This window comes from Rhipicephalus sanguineus, chromosome 1 (assembly GCF_013339695.2).
Source record: "Rhipicephalus sanguineus isolate Rsan-2018 chromosome 1, BIME_Rsan_1.4, whole genome shotgun sequence".
Classification (NCBI taxonomy): domain Eukaryota; kingdom Metazoa; phylum Arthropoda; class Arachnida; order Ixodida; family Ixodidae; genus Rhipicephalus; species Rhipicephalus sanguineus.
In genome coordinates, this window is record NC_051176.1 from 269,061,197 (window position 1) to 269,088,676 (window position 27,480).

The following is a 27,480-nucleotide window of genomic DNA, read 5'->3' on the forward strand; positions in this document are numbered from 1 at the left end:
TTTCACTCCACAAGCACAGATTAACTTTATTCAATTACAGTGAACAACATGCATTTGTAAATACTGTAGCCACTCACTCTAAACAAGATAACTTGTGTAAATTAACAAGCTACAGAAGTGATAAATCTTGCTGCCAAAATACAAGCCTATCAAGGCTCTTATATTGATTTTTAAAAAAATAGCCCTTTGGAGAATGCACTTATTGCTGCCAGAAAATTGTCACAGCAGCTAGCATTGAAATATATATAAATGTATATAACTCCCCGCCATAATAATCAGACACACAACAGCTATTTACAGACAATACAACTCTTGAGGTACACTGCAACACGAGACATGGCCGCTTGTCCCAACTTGTGCAAATGTAATGAAAACTGGGTTGATCTTATTGTGCGCACCTGTCCCTTCCCAAGATGAGAAGTGGCGCAACTGTGAGGGTCAAAGCTCAGCAACTTTAAAAACATTTCTTGTTCAACAATATTAAGGCACAACGATATGGTATACAAGGTAGGGATGAGCTTTGGTTGACAAGGGACAGAAGGATTCCTGCCAAAAACAGCGCATGAACTTGTCTGGTATGGGATCGAAACCACAACACACAGGGTGTGACTTATAGCAGCTGCCATGAATTGAATGAGCAGACCAATAGCCATTATATACTTTGCACGATGTTCATCATTACTTCACTTGGTTAGCAAGGCAGCAGGCAAAAATAATTCCGATAATCTGAAAAAGAAGAAAGGTAATTATAGGTACTAAATTTGAATTGTGTATCACACTGGCAAGGCTACATCTCTAGCACTTTAGTAGTATATGCTTGACAAGATAATATTCTGAAACTACTTGCATTAGATGTTGCACTGAAGTGATGATATACATAAAAACCAAACCAGCAGATTAAACATTTGCAATGTCACTACAACGTGGAAATGAGCATAAATTGCAAAAACAAAGAAAGAGGCCCAAACTAGCAGCACAAGTAGCAGCGGGATTACAAAAGAAAAGAAAGCTAAGGCTGTAATCACACTAGAGCTTGAAGCAGCCGCCTAAGTGGGCGGAAATGCAGGTGGTGAGCCTAACTGATCTCAGAGAGATTTCTTTGCCAGGGCGAAAGTGAGATTATTTTCCACTTTACTGGAAGCTGTGCTTTGGTAGCACTAGCATGTAAACATCCTGTTGCAAATTCAAAATAGTGGCCAAAGTGTCAATGGTGTTTCCCACTGATGCAATCACAAATTACTCTGTGCTGCATGACAAAACTCGTTCCCTCTAAAAGGATGCATTCCTCAAGAGCCTGATTTGGATGAGAATTGCAGAGGAGACTGGAAGTAGCAGAATGTGCAGCAGTGGTGCGTTGGTGTGCCTCAACATATCTCGCTTTTGAGAGCCCGGCGAATCTGCTGCAAAAGCTACTGGGTGTCCGCTTATTAGCTTCTGCCAGTGCATCTCCAGAAAACAACAGGTTGAAAAGGCCTAAATATTTCTTCTCCATGTTCTGCACGTATAGCTAAAATTCAGTACAAAATAAGCAACCCAGAAAAGAGGAAAAGTGGCATGCATTCAATTCCTTTGTTAAAGGAACTGTGGTGCAAGTTTTGGTTTTCCATTTGTAGTGCCACATCGTTCGTTTCAAGTACAAACATTCTTAAATGTATTTGCACTTGGTGGTGTGATTTGTGAGAAACTCATAACGCAACAGCTGCACGTTGTTTGCTGTTTGCGTGCCAACTGTGGTTTTGCTCGTGGTTGGCAAGATTTTCTGCTTGACAGAGAGGATGACGTGCACGCCCCATTTTTTGCCACCAGTTTCAGCACCACTGATCACCTGGGTGTCGGTATCATCCCTAGGCATTTTTTCAATCCACTTCAAAGCTGTATCTGACGGCACTTGGGAATGAGTCATCGACAGTTCCTCCCTAAGTGTTTGTTGGCAAAAATGTTAAGACAGTGTTCCTTCTTTTCCTTCTTATAACTTTTCCTTTTCATAAAAATAATTTAACATGCAGGAATTATGCTGATGTACACAGCAACATCAGCTAGGATGAAAGCCTGGCCAAGCCGCTTCGCTGTGCCCGGCCGATAGCCGTCCACTACTACATCGCATTTGGGCTAGACATCTATGCATCACTTTAATCTAGCATACATTATATTGCCTGAATTAACGAAAGAAGGAATTTAAATGGCTCGTTTTTCTTTGCTAGACACAACATTACTTAGAACTAACTTAGAACTAACTTAGAACTAACAGACCAGAAAGCCAAGGGAAGTATAGGGGGATGTTACTTGCATAGGCGTGCGCAGGGTTCCCCATCAGGGGGGCGAAGGTTCATTGCAGCGCCCCCCCCCCCCCACCCTACTAAGTCAATGTATAAGGCAGATTTTGTACCCCCCCCCCCTCTTAGGTAACTAGAAGGGTCAATGTATGGGGCAGATCTCGCCCCCCCCCCCTAGGTAATTAGGGGGGGCGGCCGCGCCCCCTGCCCCCCTGTGCGCACGCCTATGGTTATTTGTAGTAATTATGATGGAAATGTGAAGAAAGTAAAGTGGACGAAAAGATAACTATCTCTCCTCTGACAACAACATCTGACAACACATTTGGCAGTACTACAAATGAGGCATAATGCTGCTTCTACATATAACATTATTCACAGTTTAACGTTAAGCTAACAAACTACTGAAAATTAGTAAACAAAACTAACTATTGCAGCTAAGTGACTGGATTGAATGTTTGAACACTTTCTACTTGCATATTCATACAAATATCTTACCCAAATGGAAAAATCTTACACAAAATGAGCACCGAACACATAAAACGTGACAAAGGATTCTCTGTATATTATTTAACAAAGTTACCGTAAGCTAGCAGAGTACCTACATCCTGGTGGCAAGTGCCTCTCATGGCTACCCATTGAAAACACACTGCCAGCGCCCTAACACACTTCGAGACAGCTCCAAACGCCAGGTGTCAGCGTGTTAACACAAACAAGAGAGGAGTGCAAGATAATTTATGGTTGTGCCAGAGCTGGACTGAGCTATGAGACACTAAGGGATGGCTGGAACCATGTCGGTTTTCAATACAACAAGCACATGTAGCCCATTACAGCTCACCTCAATCAAACCGATGCCAATTCCTGCAACTCCAACATAGACTGCATATTGCGAGAGGTCCTCTTTCACTTTGTCATAGCAGCCCTGAAAAAAGAATGCATTATGATGCGTTTAATTTACTATGCATACATAATCTGATAATTGTTGGGGTTTTATGTCCCAAAACCATGATATGATTATGAGGGACGCTGTAGTGGAGAGCTCCGGAAATTTTGACCATCTGGTATGCTTTAACGTGCACCTAAATCTAAGTACACGAGCCTTGAGCATTTCGCCTCCATTGAAATGTGGCCGCCGCAGCCGAGATTCGATCCCGCGACCTTCGGGTCAACAGTAGAGTACCACGACCACTAAACCACCATGGTGGGTTCAAAATGTAACCAGACTTTTTACACAAATGCACAGTATTACTGTTCACCACTGGATCACAATAATGTAAGTGTATTCAGATGTGCACATGCACAAACAATACACACACACAAAAAAAAGCCTGTCACGAAAATTCAATACAATCCTAGCACAAATTGGCAATGTGCTATATTAAGCATTAAATGTTAAGACAATCACAACAGCACATGTGGACCGAATGCAGACCTCTGTGCCAAAGAACAACTAAAAGTGCTTACGTACATCATATGACTACCTAATATGTTCATCAGCGTATGCTGTATTAGCATTAACTGAGGGTAATTAGCGTTTGTAATTATGCAGCTAACATGTAGCTACCATTTTTTGTAGACTTCTATTGCCAAAGCCACAATCTGGTTACGAAGCATGCTGCAGTGAGAGAATGAATTAATATTTGCTGCCTGGGGAGCTAATGTAAACCTAAAGCACCTCAGACGAGCGTTTTTGCATTCCACACTATCAGCACATGGCCATCATGGCCAGGATCAAGCCTACAGCCTTCTGCTCAGCAGTGCAATGCCACAGCCACTGAGACACTGCAGAACAGTGAGGGACCACGACAAATGAGAACAGGAATACAGTAAAAGCTCGTTAATTCGACTCTCGTTAATTCGGAAAATCGGTTAATTCGGACACGTCATCTGGTCCCTGTAAATATACGCATCACTCTATGAGACTGGGCGCTCGTTATTTCGGACAGATTTGACCGCAAATCGGATAATTCGGCGACTTTCGGGCCGCTGGCGAGGCTCGAAAACGAAAAAAGAACAATTCGGAACAGAAGTGAAGCTCAAACGCAGCATCGCCATGGACATCAATTGTCGACTTGGCTTGACTTGAGAGTGCCAGACTGGTTGAACGCCTTTTCTTCGCGTGTGCTTTGTTCCCGTTCGTGTGCTGCATCGTTGAACGTCGTTTTATCGAGGAACGATTCAGTACGGCTCCTTTAGCTTGATTGTTGCTGGTGCTTTTGTGCTGACTTTACGTGTGAACGCAGTCTCCGCCGATGGCAATGCCTAAGTACAAGGCGAACGACTTCACCACCAAAGTAGAAATTTTGCGTGCCCTGAAAAATGGGCTCTGCCGACAAGAAGTTGCTCCTGTGCAATGACGTCGGCGAACAATACGACGCGAGTCTCCTGAGCGCAGTTAGCATTCTTGCGTATGTGTGGCAGAACACGCCTGCGCACGCCATTGCCAACTGTTTCAGGCACAGTGGCTTTGTTGTACCCGACTCCAGCGATGCCGAAGTGTCGCCGGACTACGGTGCCGACGTTGGGCAGGATTTCGGAAGTGTTATGCCTGATGCAGTGACACTAGAGGATTATATCAGCATTGATGATGGCGTTGCCACTGCCGGCTGTCTGACTGATGAGCAAATCGTCAAGGAAGTGATGCATGGCAACGAATCCGAGAATGAAGAGCCTGAAGAGGAGCAGCCACACGGGCCCCCTCGCACTGTGAAGGAAGTCGCGGAGGCCCGCCTCGTCCTTGAAGAATTTTTTGGCACTGCAGACAGCATGCGAGCTGCTGAGCACCTTAAAGGGCTCAGAAAAATTGTTTCCGCGCGAATTTCTGCTCGAAAACAGACACGCATCCGCGATTACTTTGTAAAGTAAAGGTATGTTGAAAAAACTCTTGCATTTATTGTGTTTATTTCGACCATTCGATAATTCGGACATTCGGTTAATTCGGACATTTTTTCCGGTCCCTAGAAATCCGAATTAACGAGCTTTTACTGTATATACTAAGTTGCCACAAGTTTAAAAATGCAGCATCCAGTGGCCCACAAACACTTGATGTAATTACCAAGAGATATGAAAGTGGACAAAAAAAAAATTATGGCAGCTTCACACTAGTGTTGCCCAGCCTGAAGGAAGAGCAGCGCTGGGTGGCCTTCCTTGTTTCGCTTTATTTTTTCCTTTCTTCTCTTTCTTCTCTTGTATCTTTTCATTTTACCTGTTGCTTTCTATTTCTTTCCTTCTCTTTCTCACTCTTTCTATCTTTATTTCTCTCTCTGCTTCTTTCCCTCTTTGTTTCTCATTACTTCTCTCTTTCTGTGTTGCTCTTTTGTTTTTTGTATCTTATTTTTGTGTGTTTCTTGATATCTTTCTTTCACTCTGTCTTTTTCAGTTTTTCCATACTTTTTGTGTCTTTATTCCCTTTATTTCTCCCTAATTTTCTCTTTCTTTCCATCGCGTTCTTTCTCTCTCTCCTTTTACAGCGAAAGCTGTCATGAGATCACAACAACGGCCGATTTTGGCGCCGTAGTTTTCCGTCGCCGGTATCCGTAACCGCTATCGCACGAAATAAGAAAAAAAACGAAATAAGAAAAAAAAATCCGGGATGGAAGAGGGTTCGAACCTGGGCCATCTGCATGGGAGCCCATTGTTCTACCACAGAGCCATGCCGGTGCTTGACACTCCTTTGCAAAAAGGCCCTATACAGGTTTCATGTCGGCAAGGACCACATTAACATATGTAATATAGCATCGTAGAAGAGTCACACAATGCGAATTGCGCAACAAGAGAGTTGTTGAATGCTTCTAACCCATTACAAAGGGCTCTGCTGTAATTCTTCGTCATCAGGCACAGCATCAACAAAGTGCACATAATGCCTTACAAGTGTTTTGAGGTTACCGCAATTCTTCGTGGAATGATGAAAAATGGCATAGTGGCCGATTCACTACTTCACAAAAATTAGTTATTCATAGCGTAGTGGTTACCTTGCAAGTGCACTTGTATTGGTTGCCAAGAAAGCCCATAAGGGCCCCATAATCCATTTCCTCAGAGACTCAATAAAGTTCTTTCCCTCTCCCTCTCTTTTTCTCACATTAACATATGTTATATATAGCATGGTGGGAGAATGAAATAACGACCGGGCATCCCACAATGTGAATTACTTAACTAGTGGGTCATTTAAAGCTACCAACCCATTACAAAGGACTCAGCCATAATTTTTCATCATCGTCAGCCGCCGCATCAACAAGGTGCACATAATGCCTTACAGATGTGTAGCAGGTACAGATGTGGCTTCTCCACAGAATGACGAATAAAGGCTCAGTGGGTGCTTCCCAACTTCACAAAGATTATGATTTATGGCGTAGTGAGTACCTTGCAAGTGTACTTGTATTAGTAACCCCCAAGAGATTTTACAATGGATTCTAGAAATGCCGCTCTTCCAGCTTTCGCTGTGACTGTGCTGCACTTTCCGCAAGGTCCTGGAGGCTTTTTTTCCCCCTTTCTCTCTATCTCTATTTCACGTGCTCCATTCACCAAGCAGAGTTTAACGCTCGCACCCGCTGTACTCGGTAGTGGGGCTTGCCCAATTTCTGTGGCGCATACCTACCTGTGGTTTTCTGAAGACACCAAAGTTTTTACGGCCGGCTTAAACAGCACTGTTACTCATTTGTATCCCAGCATCAACAAATGTTGGCATAACGCAAAATGGTGCTGCCAGTCTCGTGCATGTCACTGAGCCTCGAAATATGAATTTCATATTGCGCGCCACATCGAGGCTTTAATATATGCCTAGTAGATGGCACTGCCTACACTGGGGACAGTGCAGCAAAAGAAAGAAAAATGGCTTCCCCCACAATGAGCTCGAGATGATATGTACCTCAAGTTTTTCCCATTTTATCGCAATATATTTGTTAATTATTTCATTTTGATACTTCCAACCTGATAGAGGAATGCACAGGGCGTATTGATATGTAAATTTTTTGAAAAAAAAAAAAAGTGAGCAATAGTGCATTCTTTTTCTTTTTACTTCGTTGCACACACATATGTTACCGTCAGGAATGTGGGGTTCCCAATGTTTCCATGGTTGTTCTAGCACGCAGTAAAGGGTTCTAAAGTGAAGCTCGCAGAATTCATGTTACAGGTCGCCTTTGGGCTAATGAATTGCAAGAAGTCAAGTGAAGCACCGCTCCATGATCGTTCATTCACCCAAAATGCCCTCTCGAACAGCGCTTCATATGTGCCCACTTTTGTCAGGTATGATGGCGTAAACCATGTGCCGATCAAAGTGCCGCACAGCAGCACTCGGAGGTGCAAGCTACCGCAATTCACACAAAGAACAAGACTTCAATGCAAAAAGTGCAAGGCATACTATGCATCAGAGAAGACAGACCAGTGAACTGCTTCGGCATGTTCCACACAAATGTAACCCAGTTTTCGTAGCGTACACATATGTGTACATTCATTATCTCAATAAATAAGGTTCACTAAGGGATAGTTATTTTTTTCTGTATCATTTGGCACTTTCTAATAGAAAGTCAGCCATTAAATTTCTGCTTCTTTGCCTATGAGCATCATGGGACACAAAGGGTGAATAACCTAGTTGGTAAATGGAAAAAATCTGTAAACAGGAGGTGGGTGCTCGAGCCGACATTTCAACAAGTGGACTTGTCTTCTTCAAGGCTGGAACTGATTTCCTTAGAGCTCGTGTGTATATGCTTCGTGTCCTCTCCTCCACAAGGGAGATGGGCAACTGCGAGAGTGGGGGTGGGGGGGAAAAGGCCGCCATGACGAAATGGGTGAATCAGAAGGAAATGGAAAAAAAAACAAGGAAAACGGGGGGGGGGGGGGTATACGTTTCGCTGAATGATGATATAGTCAGAGGAAGCACATGCCACTTGACAATAGTAGCTTAGAAATTTCTAAAAGAAGGGCTTCATTCTCATTGGTTTTCGTTGTGTATGTACCATATCGAATGGATTCAAGAGCCCCCTCACAAACCTTAATAGTACCTGCTGGCTGAAGTGTGTTGAACTTGTGAATAAGGCATGACTGTATATTTTCTGTCTCTTGGGGACCGAAGTTTGACTGAAGTATGTAAACTTTGAGATCATTGAAGTTGTGACCTGCTACATTAAGATGCTGTGCCACTGCTTTGGGCAATTTCTTTGCTGTGTCCGCGCGATGGCCATTTAATTGCACTCTCTCGTTTATTGCTCCCCGGAGCGCGATTACATCTGTTTCCGTTCGGCGCTAAATTACACAAACGACGCCGCCGCGGTTGCATTTCCTGTTTTGGGAACTCGGAAAAACTATCGGAAAAACTAACTCAGTCTCGTTGGCGATAAGACGAAGGATTATTACAGCTTCTTCACTCGTTTTGCTTTCCGGACGGGCGTACAACCATACAGTTTGCTTCCGTGCGCTCACTCGCACAGTTCGCTGACACTATGGAAGTGCGCACCGGTTGCTTTGCTGCTAGTGAGTTGAGCGGCGATTCTTCCGATGTGGACTATTTCCCGAAGTGTATTTTTGTATGTTTGTGAGCTATGTTTAATACAGCGCGTAATTCTTATTTATAAAAAATTCGTATAAATGTTTTTTTTAGGATTTAGCTTGATGTTACTTACAAATAAACCATGTGTATGTAACAACAAAAATTATTTTTTTTGTCACTTTACCGTCTAACAGAATTGCCTGAAGAATTTGTGTCAGGAATAAAAAAAATTACACATTTTTGGACTGCAGTTCACGAAAAAATTCGACCCTCAAAGGGTTAATACCTTGGCACAGCTAGTGGAGTATATATGTGAAAGACCAGTACACTGAGGCAGGGAGCTAGCAGGGTTAAAAAGAAAAATTAGGTTGGCGCCAGAACGCTGACAGCAAGCATAAATTCATTGTTGAAAGAAGTTTATAAAGAGACAATTTAACAGAATCCGAAGTTTAAGAGCTAAGAAAAAAGCTTTTCAATTCAATGCAATAAGAACCAATGTTTGCCTGCTTTGAAAACTTGGAACTAGATTACAAGTAAAGCAATCAATTGTATGGGCCTAAAGGGGGTATATCATGCAATGTTATATCCATCGAATTTAAAGGAAAAGCTTCACAAACATAGAGGCGAGATCACATTACCAGCACACTCAAAATACATTCCAATAAGCAAACAATATACAATGAACATGTTACGTGACGTACCTTTGTATAGTAAGACGCCTTTTGTTTATCGCAGTTTTCACCATCGGTACAACAGCTGCCTGGTGGATGACGCATTTTAGAATTGTTCCAGTCCGAAGGTCCACTAACACCACAGCACTTCAGCTACAGAGAGTAAAAAAAATTCCTTTTCAGTTCAAGCTTATGAATAGAGAGATGGCAGAGAAAACATCAGGCTAAAACAGTGACTAATCAAAATTCCTTCCTGGTTGTCAGATGAACAGGTACCAAATACTCTTCATAAGCGTAAAAGTGGCGTTTATGACAGCAGCCTAGCAGAAATGATAAAAATAACTCTCTCAGCTAGCCCAACAACATGGGATCACAATCACTGCATGTTTTTTTTGCTCAATTGATCACTTTTTTTTTTTTACCACGTATGTCAACAATTCTACTGCTCCATCTTTAATGGTCGTCAAGTGAAAATGTCAAACTTAAAAAGGCAGCCATGAGTGCTAGCACTTGCATATATACATCCACTGAACACGTATGCATTCACAACAAGCACTTCAGCTCCAACACATAGCCAAACTGGATATCTTTGCAGCTTAAAGAAGCATGGCCATCTCCTTTAAATGCAAATATGAAAATCAACATAGGCGACCTACATGTGCATGCTTGCTGTGGTTAAATTAAGGAAGTGACACCCTAGTGATACTGAATTGTATCCAGATACAAAATCCTATTATGATACAGACACTCAGGTAGCATTACTAATTAGCACTTCTTACTATTAATAAGAAGTGCCATTCACTTGGTGCACAACTGGCTAAATATGAGACAAGATTTATGTTGAAATGTACTAAACATATTACACAAATGCAGGTATAACACATCAAGACACAACTAACAAAAAGCATGCCAAAAAAGGGCATAGCAATACGTGTAGAGAAAATTTGGGCAGTTCCTCCAAGAACCTTTTGTGAAGTTCTGAACATGTGCCCAAAACAAGAATATTTCCTACTGTCAATCAAAAGTGCAATAATGATAAAACCTAAAAACAATTTTTGTGCCACATATATAGGTTTTTAATGCCTGACCTCCCTCTGCTGGTAACATTTGTAACTAGCATCCAGGTTTAAAGATTTTTTTGATGTTTCAGATATACCTTGCACAATTTTTCAATTCGGCCAAAGGAATGAGCTGCAGTGTTCGAGGGGCACAGCATAGCACACATATTCTGCCAGTTTTTCGTAACTGTAATGCATAATCTAATTTACATATCTGCTTAGAGTTCAGTGTTTTTCAAAACCCCGCAGTACATGCGTAAGTACTAACAGATTTGGACCACCAGATTTAGTAACAGTTTCTAGCACCTGGAGCTCTCATGAGGACCTAAATCTAGGTACACAATTGTTTTTGCATCTAACCCCAACTGTAGTGCAACTGCCATGGCCGGGATTGAAACCAAAAGCCGCACGCTCAGTAGTACAATGCCATAGAGCCCCAATCGGGAGAATTACCTAGTCATTAAGAGTCAGACAGCAAAAAAAAATTCTGGGTTTTTTGGACACACTTGAAGACAAGGACACAGTGAGGGACACAGAAAATCACAAATGGAAGCACTCCAGCAACTGGAGTTTATTGAAAAATCCTGCCTACATTCATACACACCATCTTCACACCACTGAGTTTAAGAACATTTATTTTTGTGACAAGGTAACAGAAGGTGTGCCAACACCATTCGTTGATTATAGCTTAGGACTCTATAATCTCTTGGGTGCTTCTATCTTTATGGTGGCTGATTATGGGAAATTTGAAAACCTGGGTGAGCAACCACAGTCGTTTCAACGAATCGATAGATGCACGTCCCTGTACCGTGCAGCGTTCTATGTTCTCTAAGGCAGTCATTTATACAGCTGCCTGTTTGGCCAATGTACAGGGTGTTTTTTTTAGACAATACAGATTTTTTATAAAAATTCTATGACAGTAAGGCTCCTGCCGTTTTTGCACATGAACTCCACGTCGAGGCGGAAATACTTTGCCCTTAATTAAAAGACAGTGTTCGACTAATTAACAAGAACTCATGAATAACTTTTTAATTATTGACTTGAGGACAGGTGTTTATATTAAAAAGTTGTAGTGCGTGCCAATTTTTTAGAAATCACAAAAGTTGCAAGTAGTTCGAGATATTCATCATCGAATTTCAAGGGCGAAATCGAAACTGATCGTGCCCTGCCCGCACAAAGCGCGGCGGAACACTGGAATGACACGTGACAGAGAAGTGATGAAATTTGAATGAAGGCGCGCCAAAGCAGAACCTGGTCAGAAAAATCAGCAAGCATTCTGAAATGTACTAGTAGACAGCTTAATGTCTGTGTGCGATGGGTCGTGCCTACCTGTTTCTTAACCCTTTGCGGTCCAAAACCTTTACCCACTTTCCGGCTCTAGCGGTCCGAAACTATTTCGCCAGTTTCTGGCGCCGCGAATAAAAACACAAGCTGTGGAAGAGAAACGCACAGGATATTTATTTTTGCTCCTGCATTCTGCAGGCAACTCTTTTAGTGATATTTGGGCAACGTATGATACCGCTCAAATCATTCCCCTGTGTGCAGGCCAGGGTTATTACTGCAGGTTTCCACCGCCGCCGTCGTCGTCTTCGTCACTCACTTCTGTCGAATCACTGTCATCACTGTCTGGTGGAGGCACGTAATTCTCTTCCTCACTAAAGTCATCCTCGCTTTCGCTAAAAGCACCGCCGTAAAACGCACGCGGTGAAAACGTGGCCATGCTTCTCAGCGAACCGCGCGCGCGAGTGGGTACGCTCTAGGCCCCGTGCTGATCATAGTGCTGCACCCTAGTGTCAAAAAAGTAAAACCTCAACAAACAAAGCTCACTTATTCCTCAAGAGATGGCCCTTCATGTATACAAAAAATGCGCGCGACTCGCGGTGAGAAAACAGCAAAATTTAAACCACGAACACCCTTGTCGGGCGGGGCCCGACAGCGGACCGCTACGGCCGTGTTGCGTTGTCGGGCGCTGCCCGACAACGGACCGCAAAGGGTTAAACTATAAAGAGGCACGAAAAGCTATTTTGCCTGTCTACAAGAAGTGCCACCGTGGCCGCCCCCGAGTTTTATGCTTCCCAGACAAAGAAAAGGTTGATATTGCGGTTTTCTTGTGCACAGTTTGAAAGAAACAGATAAGCACCAAACGCTACGTGCAAAAGTAAAGCGATGCGCGGGCACAAGCAAGATGACTTGCAGCTTTTCACTGAAACATACAGCTGAGGCGCGCCGTCATTCAAATTTCATCACTCCCATGTGACGGGTAGTTCCGGTCTGACATAGCAGAGCAGTCACGCTTCATACGCACTGGTTGCGATCAGTTTCGATTTCGACTTTGAAATTCGATGATAAATATCTCGAACTACGTGCAACTTTTGCGATTTCTAAAAAATAGGTATGCCATAAATTGGCACGCACTACAACTTTGTAATATAAACACCTGCTCTCAAGTCAATAACTAAAAAGTTAATTCAAGAGTTTTTGTTAATTAGTTGCAACACTCATTTTAACTGTGGGCAAAGTATTTCCACCTCGACGTGGAGTTCGTGTGCAAAAACGGTAGGAGCCGTACTGTCAGAATTTTTATAAAAAATCTGTATTGAAAAAAAAAAAACCCTTGTATATTGCACCACATGTCAGTGGTAAGATGGTACATTGCTCGAAATGTAGGCAGAATTTTTCAATAAACTTCAGTTGCTAGAGTGCTTGCGTTTGTGATTTTCTGTTTGCCTCACCGTGTCCTTGTGTTCTTCAAGTGTGTCCAAAAACCATAAGGCTTTTCCGACTAGCCCAAAAAACAACACTCTGGAAGAAAAAAATTTCCTCTGCAAAACTATATACATTGCACAGTTTTTTTTTTTTTTAGTGTTTGCAAGTTTTGGGAACAGGTGTGGGCTCAATGTAACAAAATGAAGTGCAGCAGTGCACAGCCCAGAAAGAACAGACTTTTGCAAACACGCACTGCAACAGGTATTAACCCTTTCAGACACGACCTATGAAGAGCCGTCTGTGACCGAGTCAAATTTACACAACATTATTTCAAGGCACTTGGTACTCTATTGGAAAAAAAGAAAGTCATAATGCACTGCTTTAAGTGTTACAGTAGAAGTTATTCAGGTTCTGTTTTTGCATTAGTAGAATCAAATGTTATGGTTGAAAATATAGTGCAATTTCATCTCCCATCATGTCCATTTCGAGCAAAGAAACATACTTTTGACGTGGCTCATGGAAAGTGGCACACTGAACGACTCAAACATAGTACTAGTGCCTTCAGCAAAGTTATCACATGCAACAGTACAATGCAAAACGAAGACATTTATCACACAGGAGGTTCAAGTCATCCAAACCTCAATGTATATCTGGCTCTTTCTCCAGCCACTATTTCACACAACTACCAAAGATAAGTTGTGTACACATATGTGTATAAAGCACCTTGAAGGGTTAGCAAGCCCATAACACAGGCACCAAAACAGGGGCCCTGCAGGATGCCGAAAGCAGGGGCTCTGTTACACTTAGGCTCCTGTGTACTGACCTCGTGTTGGATGAAATCCCAGGCTTCCCGAACTGGCGTCACCTTGCCTTCACCTTCTCTGTCATAGTCTTGCAAGGTTTGCATGAACCTGTCTTGGGCAATGTGTTCAACCTGCATTGAAATAGTTTTCACTCACAACAACAGTCAGAATGTAGCACAACAACTAGAGATTCAAGAACAACAACAATTTGAGATTTAAAACTATAAATTCTAAGGCTGATAAATAAGCCCATTTTGACTACCATTTACCTTTTTCTTTCGCTAGCTAGTTTCCTGGCACATGTTGCTTCAGGTGGTCTATGAAGGACACAAAGTCCTACACCTAAAGGTGTGTGGAGTTTATAAGGGATCACACAGAAGGGGGCTTTATACTGATTCAAGCCATATGGAGTCTGATAAGCATTAAATCTCGGTAAATAAGTATTCTTACATTCTGTCGCAAAAATTAGACCCAAACACTTAAAGTTCCTTAGGCACCATGGCAGACTGTCACCTGCTCTTGCCAGACAGTAGCTAAATTTCAGTGGTTTTCTTTATGAAGCAAACCTGCTGGCTTTACATAGCTTCACAAAGAAAGTACTTCAGAAACAAGGCAATATTTACGAACTATAAATGCGTGCACTATCACAGAGCAAGCCAACCAGTTTTGGCAGCAGCACATATATCACAGCTTTATACACAATGAGTGGATCACAAATCATAATATGCTAAATTAAGATTAAATTCTGGGACTTTGTGCCAAAACAACTGATCCATTTATGAGACACGTCACAGTGAAAAGACAAAGCTTGACCACCTAGGTTTCGTTAACATGCACCTGAATTAAGGTAAACAAGCATGAATCATAATATGTGAATACAGCAGCTGCATATTATACAGTAGGCTTAGAGTAGGCTGGACACAGTTCATATTTCATTATTCTCATCCTGGATGCCACAGACAACCACACAACGAGGGGATGCTCTCGTGCTAGCCACGAATGCTACCTACAGTGAAAATTTTAAGACTGTGGGCTTGTGGTGAAGTATTTGTCGCAGTGTGCTGCATAAACACCATTTTATAAGAGAGCTCGACTCTCCACATAGACTTTCGGACGACTGTTTGTCGTACCCATTTCAATCTGAAGAACATGCACACTCTGATCAGATCGGAGTTGTAAAATTATTTTCATGGTTCGTAAGCTGTCAAAGCACAGTTCTTGGTTTATCATGATGACCATGCAGAGAAAGCCACAGAAAACAGAGGCAAGCTGATGCATCGGAAGTGCTGTCAGTGTGTTTTTTCTGGGTCCCATTATCTCAGCGAATATTGTTTATGAAAGCAGCATCCTGATACAGTAATTTTCCACCTAAACATGTAGAAGAATAATAAGTGTGGTTTAGATTACGACAAGAATGAAGAATCTATTGCATCAACTGAAGTTGCACAACCTTAGAGAAACTCCACTCAGCTCCAACTTGTCAACAGCCATTTATTTTGAACAACTGCTTGAAAGAACAATGCAAGTTAGCATGAACAATAACACATTGCGCTGCACCCTCACCCACCACCTCCTACTGCCCTGTGCTGAAGCCAATAAGAATTATTTGGCACATCTTAATGCTAAATAAACGAAGTTATTGGGTACAAAGCACATGGAAGCTGCTTATGTATGTGTTTGACACAGAACTGACAGGAGATGCCAGTTTTGTGCGAATACTGGAATGCAAATGATAGAAAAGTTTTTCTTTATCACACTGTAACTGGTATTTATCAGATCCAGGTTTAATTCAGCAAGTCAAACTTTAACAGGAAGTTTGCAACAGCATCTTTCTTATTTCAAGATGACAGTTTTATTTCTTACCTTGTCCTTGTAGACAAAGCCCAGAGCACCAGCTGCTATTTCAGCAACCAAGATCAGGAACAAAAATACTGAAAACTGGAGCAAAATCAAGCCATTAGACATTCACACGAGTATTTCCTGAATAATTTGTCAAAGGTTAAGTGCACTCTGGAAAACGACCACTAGTAAATCAGCTAAATTGATTTCGATATCATAAAGCTTAAAACTAATCTACCCATTTCAAAACAATGCAAGGACATGAACGAATAGTCTTGCTCCTCATACCATAAAAGCAGCCCTTTACTTTAAAAGAGACTAAAAAAAATCTAGTCAAGATTTTGTACTAGATATCCGCTCACGCAAAGTCAATTTCTTGAACAAATAACATAGTGCAATTGACTCGCCATATTTGCATTCCGCCTTCAATGCCACTACAAATTAGCTATCACAGCAAGTAATTGGATGTTTCAACAGCAATAAATAATGAAATTTCTTAGTTTAATTTTCATGATTAAATTTCCGGAGCATAGAATAAGGTCGAATGCAGATAGTTGTAGAAGTTTTAAAAGATGGGCTAATTCACATCCCAATTTTTAATACTTACAATAACAACCTCACAAGACTGCCACTTAAATAAAAAATATATATCTAAGCAGACAAGAGAAGTGCACGATACCCCAAATTTATATCAACTCCAGGGTAAGAAACTTTTACCTTTGTGATCAAGCTTGTTTTGTTTTTTTTTGCAACTAAAACACTATAAGACAAATATCTTTCACTCTTCAATAAACAAAAATATTGTTACATGCCATCAGGAACAAGAACGCTTCAACAAGACGATGAAGACGAAGAATGAAATAGCGCTCGTGTTGTTGAAGCGTTCTTGTTCCTGATGGCATGTAACAATATTTTGAAATTTCTGAGGTTATGGATACTAAGCAAGTAGTAATCGGTGCCCACAATATATTCAGCATAAGAGATTAATTCTCTACAGTGCATTGGTAGGGTTTTCAGGCCACGTTTGAACATGTTTTGTGTTGTCTATATAATATCATTTATATTGACAGCAGTAATTAAAAACCCTTGCAATGTAAGTGTTACTTGGACAGGTTGCCGTATATATATCAGTTTCATAATAAATGCATATCATAAGCAATTTCAAGTAGCTTGAGCAAAGCATTTCTTTCTCAACTGTGCAGTCATGCACACAAGCCATACAGGCTCATGAAGACTTGACTTGTGAACTGTACAAGTTTTGTTTCCTGAAAATAAAGCTATTCTTATCTCTATGCTGCACTCTGTTGAAACATGCAAGTGTGTGCCCTCATACGAGTGAATATTCCAGGGACATCTGCAAGGTCAGCCCAAATAGATCCATTGCATTGATGGCATATCGATGGCATTTTCCATTTCCAATTATACTGTCATGAATGTAATGAAGTCATGACAGTTTAATTAGGCACAATGAAACTTATGTAAATGAAAACCCTACACAAATATTTCTTAAAAATGCACTGCCACTAATGTGATCCTTTGCAGTTTACAAACAAGAAATCAAGACACACACACGCAATTTTTCAGGAGTGCCATGATTGCTTTTAGAGTAATAATTAACAGAAATGCATTTTACACATCTAGTGAGCATTTAAGACACACAGGAGAATCCTTCTTAAAAGTCCCAGCAACAAGTCATTCAGCTGTGGACGTTCAACAGCTATGGCAAGTATTTCACATGAATGGCCCGCACTTGGCTTAGATTTCTTGTAGTTCAGAATTTTCTGAAGGTGTTCGTTTTCTTGACCATACTGCTTGTTGTTGACATTAAGCTTAGGGCAAAAAGTGAAAACTGCTCCAGATCTCTTCAAAGTGTCAGCAATGCTGCACCCAACTAAAATCTGCTGTGTGAAAAAGCGTACGGTTTGTCAAGTCAGGAATGTGAATGTGACGCATGGTTCAGAGAAAGGAGCAGCGGTTGCCTATTGTGTGCCAATAATTTCTTAATTGCACATGAGGATTAGAAGGAGAAAAATGAAAGAGCACATCTAGTTTTGTCACTCATAGCTGGTGGTATTGTTATTGTTACTGTGGTATTGTTATTGTTACTGTGTGATGTATAGATTTTTTAATGAACACAGCCTCAACCATTGGACACATTTCAGGAGATAGAAGATTAATGATCACAAGAATTGCATACATACCAGCATGAGCATGCAGTAGCTCTCCTGCATGGCACCGCAGCATCCCAAGAACGCAACGAGGAATACAATGGAGCCAACAACAATGAGGATGACAGGCGCAGAGACATAGTCATCACCAATGACTGGTCCTGTTTTCTTGAAAAGGTGCAGGCTGTAGCCACCACAGACTATAATTACGATACCCGATATCTGTAAAAAAAAAAAAAAAGCTTCATGAAAACAGTTACCACTCGTGAAGGCAGTGCGAAGAAAGCATGCAGATATTTTGCACAGCCTGACAATTCCAGTGAATAATAAACATTATATGGAGCACATAAATAATTCAGACACAAATTTCAACTACAGTACGACAAATGACAGCTATCACAGAAAACACAGAAACTAATGAATAGAAAAGCTATAGGCTGTTTAAAGGCGACATGTACAATATTTCAGTGGTTACAAAGTGTTATGGCATTTACTATTTGTGCAGTTTTCTGACACCAAGAAAAACAATTTCTGCAACTGCAGTAATCAATCACAAGTGTTGCATGTTACCATGTTTCCTCAGAAAAGATAAGCATGAATCGCATAACAGTGAATCTATGTGAAATTGTGGTGAGAAGTGACACTTTAGTGGTTCTACAGAGCAATACAATGACCAACTGCCATGCACAATGTATGAAGACTGCAAGATAGGCTCCATTTGCCTTGACTGCAGAAGCGTTTAGTTTTGCTTCATTTGTACGAGAACAGCCGCCTATATTGATCACATCTTAATAGTTTTGCACAAAGATTCTACAATTCATGAATACTGTAATTATCAAACTGTCCGCACAGATTTTACACAGTGGCACAGCTGCTTTGCAAGTGATCAGTTTCCCATCAAATGAGCTAAGTTCCCAAGCTTTCCAGTTTCAGCTCTCAATACTGAACCCTGTTCATAAAGCATGCACAGAAAATGAGGCGTTGATCACACAGCAAAGGCTTTTATGCCCTTTTATATAAGGTTCAATACCCTGCATCTGCTTACATCCTGTAAACAGGTTCTCATTTTTCATCAGGTAACTCAACAAAAGATTCGGTAATTGAAAAAATTTTATTCACATGCACTAAACAACGGTATTGCAAAACTTTCAGATTATACAAATATGCAAATTTATGTGTGGCAATTTAAACACATGGCTTTAAAGAAGAAAAAGCAAGGCAGAAAAGTGACATAGTATTAAACATTCCTTCATCAGAGAAACCACACCTTACACTGTGCTGCAGGGCGGTATAGACATCCATGTAGCATAGTTTATTCTGAAGGGGAATTTTCAAAAGCATACACCAAAGTTCCTTGACAACAAGTAAGAGTGAAAATAACAGACACCTCTGGAATTAAATCATGCATGTGACACCACTTGAAAATGTTACCCGACCCTCTTTACAGGAAATGCCCACCCAAGCAAACAACGATTAACTTCTTGCTACCTTATTACTTGCGATGAATTGAAGCCATCTAAACCAAATACAGTCAAAGAACTACTGTTAGAAGCAGGTTAAAATGGTGGTGGGGACACCAGTGCTTTGGCAGAATTTCTTCAGGTGAAAAAAAAGTACAATACGTACGTATATATAACTCCTTAGACCCAAAGATAGCAAACGACCTTTATGAACAAAAAAACTTACTTTATGCTTTAAAACCATAGCGAAATGCCAGAGGGAGCACCCGATGTGTGTGGACAAAGTAACCATTTCATTAGTGATATGATAAAGGTTGCTTTTCTTTTGTGAATACAGAGATGAAGATGCAGTATCGCAAGTTGTCATGATGATAATGCATCATGAATTTGGGTGTCAACACATTTCATGGATGCATTCCATCGTCTATGATGGCAATGATTTAGATCAAATTGACTATTTGCAAAAATCTGTCTGCTCTCCTGCAAGCTTTTTCTCTAACCAGAAACTCTTGTTTTCAGACCACTTTTCTCGCAATTTGTGCTTCCCCAACTCCAGTCCAGTGATGGTACGTGAACCCCAGAAATGTTTGTCAAAAATTCTGATGTGATTGTCTCGCCTCATAGTTGCCTCTCAGCCCACAGATGGTGACCGAGAAACATGTCATTGAGGCGCACTTTCAGTGTAATGGAGAGAGAAAAAACACATAGCACGAGAAAGGCGATCCGTGAACGAGAGTTTTTAGAAATGTTGCATGAAAGCTGACAAGCAGATTTTTTTCAAATCCTCAATTAGTGTGTTTTCTCAAAAGCTGACAGCAAGAATACCAGTAGACTGCTTATATAGTTACTGAAAAACCAAAAAGACGCGTACCATCAAGGAAAACAAGTAAGGACAGGACAGAAAGGGCGTCACTCGCAACTAACTTTTATTCCCAGAACATCAGCGTCATATATAACCACAGCGACCCTGCGCGCACACATCGCCTCACAAGCTCGTCCGAAAACACGCGATAACATGATCAACTAGTCGAAAAATGAATCGATGAAACTAAATTCACCCCCACGCAGAGCAACGGATGTGTCACTAACACAGCATTCTTTCTTCTTTCTAATATAGTATGCTTCCATAATTTCACGCGCTAAGACATCGTTACTCTTTCCAAGAACGGAAACACTGGCAAACCTAGGCTCACACTTGCAGGAACCACAATGCACAGGCAAATGTGCTGAAAGTTTATTTTTCACCGAAAGTTCCTGCTCCCTCATTCTGTCGCTTATGCACCGGCCTGTTTGGCCGATATATACCCTACCGCAACTAAGCGGGATCTCGTACACCACGCCAACCGAGCAGGCAACAAAGGGCCTTGCGTGCCTCTTCCCACACGGGGAGGGCCTCGGTGCAGAAGAAATTCGTGGGCACAGGCTAGCCAACTTGCGGGGCGCCGAGAACACCAAGGGTACCTTGTACCTATTAGCCACATTCTTAAGGTTGTGAGCAACCTTGTGCACATATGGCATAACCATGGGCCTTTCTTCCATCGGCTGCCCATTTCTTCTCGATCCCTTCAGTTTCTGAAGGAGGGTTTCCGAGACTGCAACAACAACAGAACCAGGGTAGCCGGCTGAACACAGCCTCGTGACCTGATTATTGAAACTTTCCTGCATTCGATGAGGACAAGATTTCACCAGCGCTCCTTCCAGGCACATGGAAGCAACAGCCCTCTTGACAAGTTTCGAATGCGAGGCATCATAAGGAAGAAGTGCCTTGCGTGAACGTGGGCAATATGCCCAACATATGTGCGTCTCCGAGAAAGTGAGACTCAGGTCTAAAAATTGCAGCACACCACCAACAGGAAGCTCATGCGTGAATAAAAGACCCTTGGCGTGTTGTCTAAAAACAGCTAAAACCTCATCCACTGAGTTAGTGGTTGTCAAAGAAGGGTTAGCTTTAAAAATGATTAAAAAGTCGTCAACATACCTAAAAATCTTCACTTCAGCATCGTCAATAACCTGAGCCACTTCTCTGTCAAAATCCGCTAAAAATATGTTACATAAAACAGGTGCCACGCATGAACCTATGCAGATTCCTTTTCTTTGAATATAAGACTGATTATCGTGACACACAAACGTGGAACATAGATAGAATTCGAGCAACGTCATAAAGTTGTCAAGGGAAATGCCAGTGGCGCGCTCAAAGGCAAGAACACCATTCTGCTCAATACAGCTTCTAACAACTAAAAACAACTCTGCGTGGGGAACCGAATAAAACAAATCTTCAACATCAATAGAAAAAGCATTGCCACCTTCGTTTAGGCCTATCAAAAACTGTGTAACATCATTTGACTTCTTAACAAGAAAAGGGTCATCCACAATAAGCGCATTAAGATGCTTCAGTAAATATTTGCTCACATTTTGTTGCCTAAATTCCCGTTCGCTGACAATACACCTGAATGGCATGTCGACCTTATGAGTTTTTACACTAGTTTCATCGATTCATTTTTCGACTAGTTGATCATGTTATCGCGTCTTTTCGGACGAGCTTGTGAGGCGATGTGCGCGCGCAGGGTCGCTGTGGTTATATATGACGCTGATGTTCTGGGAATAAAAGTCAGTTGCGAGTGACGCCCTTTCTGTCCTGTCCTTACTTTTTTTCCTTGATGGTACGCGTCTTTTTGGTTTTTCAGTAAGCATGTACCAACTAGCCCAACAAAAAGTTCTATTATGCTTATACAGATATGACATCACATCTGGGTAAATATATGTGCTACATAATTGCTTCAGAGCTAATCTTGAGAATGGGTAAAAGGCAATATGCAATAAAGGTGTCTCTGGAAAACACTATGCTTTACGCCACTCCATAATAAATAGACAAGTGCTAGCCTTTACACAAGGTAATATGTACAACATCCAGAATGAGAAGGGAGCGTCAGAAGGGAGCATTTGGTAGCCAAAAATGAGCATTTATAAACTAACCACTGTGGCTGCAAGCTAAAGAAAGCTGAGCTAGTTGATGCATTTTTCAAGACTGAAGCAAGATTAAGCAAGGAAAAACAGTAGTGCTCTGCCTGTTTCTTCTTCATTTTCTTTGCGTGTGCTAAATTTCGTTCCAACTTTGACATTTTTCTGCATTATTTTTTATTAAAAATAGGAAGCCCGAAGAGCCCTATCACAAAACACGTGCACATAGCATATATTATATGAAGGTGCAGATGAAAGGATCAGAGCAAAGTTCATGCATTTGCAAATTCAGAGAATGGAAAGCTCTGCAGGTGTCTCAAGCAGCAAAAGAGCGACATCATCAAATTTCCTCACAGATGGGCACAATATAGGAGCCACAAGATATACATGAGACAATGTGCATATTGTGGCCTTATAGCAGAGCGTTTAATCATTTCAGCCACAAATAACGCAGAAATCACCTAGCATGAAGTTTCAAAAGTTTGCATCAGGTCATGTGCAAAGATATTTAAGAGCCTCCTGCTTATCTGGCTTCCTGTTGTAAGCGAGTGATCCATGAAGATCACAAAACATGTTGCTTTGATTGCCACTAAACTTCTGCTTTGCTATTGAAGCACACATTTTTAACCAACGTTAAAGGTACACGAATGAGAAATGCATTTGTACATTATGTCTCTACAATAGCAAGCGACAGCTATTACCCTGGCAGGAGGATTGGCAAGGCTGACACAAAGCTAAGAACAGAAGGATGGCAGTGCCCCCCAGAAGTTCCCACATCGCCGCTTGCCACGACACGAATTTTGATGTAAATACAGATCAACTCATATGTTCATTGGTAAATATGGAAAACTGCCTCTTTTAGGGAGCTTTCTTTCGCCACAAAAAGCTCAAATAAAAATGTTTTGTACGAATAAACAGCTCAGTCAATTTTGCGGAATTTTGAAATGCTTGTGCCTCATTTTCTCTGTTAACACCCTTTTTCCCACAAGCTGATGAAAATAGAGCACTGAAAGAATATTCCACCAATCAAGACATGTTTAGCAAGACACTAAGAGTCTGCATGTGTTTACTGGGAAAATAACAGCACTATTAAAGATTGCTGGGTTTTCCAGCGAGTTTTCCTTGCATTTCAGTAACCGGACAATTACATGAAAATGTGAGAAGGTGCTAACTGCAAGATAGAAAGTTGGCGAGTTTATATGCACACTTTATAAACAGAGTTTGCGACAACAGATGAGAAGTAAAGACAAGTGAAATATTTGACTGAATATTGAATTTTTCAACACTTATGGTTTTACCTTCATCTAAATGAACATCAACTCAGACCACCAAACAAATTACGTGCTGCTGCGAGTTCCCTGCAATTACACAATTTTAAGCAACATTTTGCAACTTCAGCTGATACTCCACAGTTCAAAGTGATTTTTTTTCTTTTTGCCTTGAAAGAAAAATTGTTCATCAAATAAAAGAATCCCTGGCAGTGGGTTGACCTACCAACATTAATTACGTCCAGTTATGAGCCCCTATATATAATAATAATTATTTAAAGATTCCAGTAGAACACTTCTAGAGGCGAGTGGACCAACAAAATACCTTTCGCTACGCAAAAATTTCACCAGCAACAGCACATAAAAGCAAGCTGTCCGAGTAGATGTACCATGGCAAGCAAATGTCTGCCAGTGATCCCAATTCCTACTGTAGCCTGTTACTGATGCCAAAAATAGCAACTGAGATGTCACTGTGATGTGTCCTATTGCCAAAGGTACAGAAACTGCATAAAGAAAGGTGTGACGATTGCCAACAAAAGCTGTTATTCTTGGGAAGCTCCAAGCATTCATTTTTTTTCGTGCAATAGTTTTTTTTTTTTCGTGAAGAATTAAAATGCCCACACGTAACCCGATCGCCCAATTTATACTTGCTACATCGCGCGTTCATTGACCCATTTTTCACTTTAAAAACACTGACCTCGCGCAGCATTATTTGGCAGACTAACACTTGATGACACCTGCTCATAGTTGTATGCGAACGAACCGTTTCTGTTCCCACTGTAAATAGTTCCCTGTCAGGCCCGTAACGTGCGGCTACACGTTATAAAGCAGAACCTACGACATTTCATTCAGTAAGGAAACAGCTCACGAGGATCAAGGAAAGCAAAGCTAATGTTTTTAACACTATTCTGCACACGTTAAAGCCAAACAAGCTCAGTGCAAGCTACAACACAAGTGCCAAATGAATTAACTGTATCTCATGAACTTTGCTTTCATTCAACCATACACGCCGCAGAAAACATTACAGGCCTACTTATTCCACGGACTCCACTTGCGCGAAGTGTTTCACATAGTTTCTGCAATGGTGGTTTCGGTTTTTGAGCAAGCACGTGCAAGATGTCCATATCGCTGGCATTTGAGTAGAACAATGCGAGTCATTGTGTTTACGCATAGTGTGACTTTAAAATCATATTCACAACACCTTGATTTTTGTTAAAACAAAAGAATCGGATGACTATTACAACGACAGACGCCGCCTTAAGCGAAAGCTCAAAATCCTCGCGGTCTACCATGAAAAGTAAGAAGCAGTAGGTTATGCCGTGAACAGGGAGACATCGCAACACGATATTGACCACGTACAATACATGCCTAATTAGCACAGAAAACCCAATACTTGAACTCTATTGTAAACTATTGCGAAAGCGTTAACCTTCGTTTGAACTACGGAACTACGCAACATCTTGTGACAACGGAAGGCAGACAATTTTGAACGATGCTTCACGCGCGTCAAATAACAGGCACCTAATGCGCGGTCACATAAAAACCTAATTGAAAGCATATAATTCTGCGTTTTACACCAACATAACGCAACATGCGGTGTATTCAAAACAACGTTGTATCAACAGGTTCATATTGAAGCAACAACGAAAAAAAAAAAAGTCCGCTGCAGCGCCTTTCTAAAACACTCCTAGTAAACGAAATAGCGCCTTTGGCGTGACCTGTGTGACGTTGGCGCGAACTTTACACGACCAGATAACCCTCACTATTTGACCAACATCCACAATACAGAATCGCAACGCTGTCTCGGGCCCCACAATGACGGAAAACGCTCAAGGAACGAGCCCGCATACGAAAGAGACACTCCCCGCAAGCTGGTCCAGAAAAAGAGCGGCTCGCTCACCCCCGCTAAACTAGCGACACGTATTAGGAAATGACAACAGATGGAAACAACGCTGGCGCGTGGTTCACAACTGCTGTCATCAACATTTAGCACGACACACACTCATCACAACACACACAAAATGTCGTCTGCTACGAACAAAGCGCAACAGGGAAAAAACGCGGAGAGAGCAGCGCGCGCGTACAAAAAATCACACTTACCGCAAAAAAGAAGTTAAATATGAATAGTAGGTTTTTGATACACGACATCCCACATCCTTGCACCATGTTTGCGCACTACCGGGGACGGCTACGAACTTCAGCACAGCAGGGAACGCACAACAACGCAAATGCACAACCTCCCGTTCCGCCGCCCGAGCTAAAATGGCAAAACGCGTCCTCCTCCGCCGCGCCTGCTTGCCTGCGTGACGCGCGCGTCACGAAAGGGCGCGCTGCTGCAAGTAGTGACATTTTGCATCAACTTTAAAAGTTATCTTCACTACAAGTTTATAACTATATAGTCTTAATTATATTATGACTTAAAACCAAAGTGTCTTTTATGCCTCTTATTAACAAAATTTCTAATCACGAGGGGGATTATTTTTTTCGCGCACTGATCGCGCGCGTCTTGTGGCAAATAGTCCGTCGCGGCGGTTGTTGCGCGGCGCTGGTATGCGCGCAGAGCGTGGACGCTGGAGCACGCCCCTTTCTGGCCATTCCGCGCGCATCGCGCCCTCATTTTCATTTCCTATCTGAATGACGCGCTTTTCGGAAACAGCGAGAGATGAAGTTAGTATTTACTGATTGTTCGTGCTCGTTTACCGAGTAGCCTCAACTTAATTAAGTTACTTAGAACCAGCATGGTAACCCAAATGGTCGAGCCACGAGATTTTTTTTATGGTGGACATGGTGAATGTAGTACATAACACCATCCCCTCTCCCCCCATTTTGTTTTTTATTATTGTATGCCATAGATACCTCCGCAATATCTGCTGAAGCAGTAACTTTGGGGCGTTTCTTCAGTATCCTCTCGAGTTGGGTAATTGTGTTGTTAAACTTTGGGGCATAATTATATAATATTTAGTCGATTACCACAGTATTACGAAAGTAATCAATATAAGGAGAGGAATCATCGATTTTTATCTCGACCTTATTTTGGGACCAGCAGTTACTTGGCCAACATCTCGTGTACCACCACGAGGGTGTATTTACGACAACATTTTGCGCACGCTTTTATTTTTTTATATTTTCTTAATATTCAGTGATCTGGGAAAAGTTTACGGCTAGTAGATAATAGCCCCCACAGAGATGCAACGTAGGCTTTAACCTAAATTGATTTTTTCTTCTTTCTTCCTTCCGTGTTTTACGAGTGATGGAACAGATTTGCATTCACAAGCACGAAGTCGTTCATTCAATAAATAATAATAATATCTGGGGTTTAACGTCCCAAAACCCCGATATGATTATGAGAGACGCCGTAGTGGAGGGCTCCGAAATTTCGACCACCTGGGGTTCCTTAACGTGCACCTAAATCTAAGTACACGGGCGTCAAACATTTTCGCCTCCATCGAAAATGCAGCCGCCGCGGCCGGGATTCGATCCCGCGACCTTCGGGTCAGCAGTCGAGCGCCATAACCACTAGACCACCGTGGCGGGGCTCGTTCATTCAAACTCCAGTGGTTGCTGCACGACGCCCTCATTAAACATCGTTCAGTTTTGTTATACTGAATTACGTGCAAATTGCGAATGGACACAATGAAGAACGACATGTAATTTGTGTGCAAGTTGTTGGTGCTGTTCACGAACCACTTTGCTTTTACTTTCCTATTTACCCGTATACTCTTGAAGCGGCCATCCTGCAGCAACGAATACATGCAGTATATTTTAAAAATTAAATTCTGAGGTTTAAAGTGCAGAAAC

The 27,480-nt window shown here is 41.6% G+C and overlaps 1 protein-coding gene across 1 annotated transcript; it reads right to left on the reverse strand.

Moving 5' to 3' along the window:
• On the reverse strand, positions 1-25,969 carry LOC119378944 (23 kDa integral membrane protein). Its single transcript, XM_037648041.2, has 7 exons — positions 25,783-25,969; positions 18,030-18,218; positions 15,853-15,927; positions 14,010-14,120; positions 9,453-9,575; positions 3,109-3,192; positions 1-726 (listed from the first exon to the last, which is right to left on the reverse strand). Exons 1-7 carry the CDS (start codon positions 25,846-25,848, stop codon positions 679-681), a joined length of 696 nt encoding a protein of 231 aa, XP_037503969.1. The 5' UTR covers positions 25,849-25,969; the 3' UTR covers positions 1-678.
• Between the last annotated feature and the right edge of the window lie 1,511 nt (positions 25,970-27,480).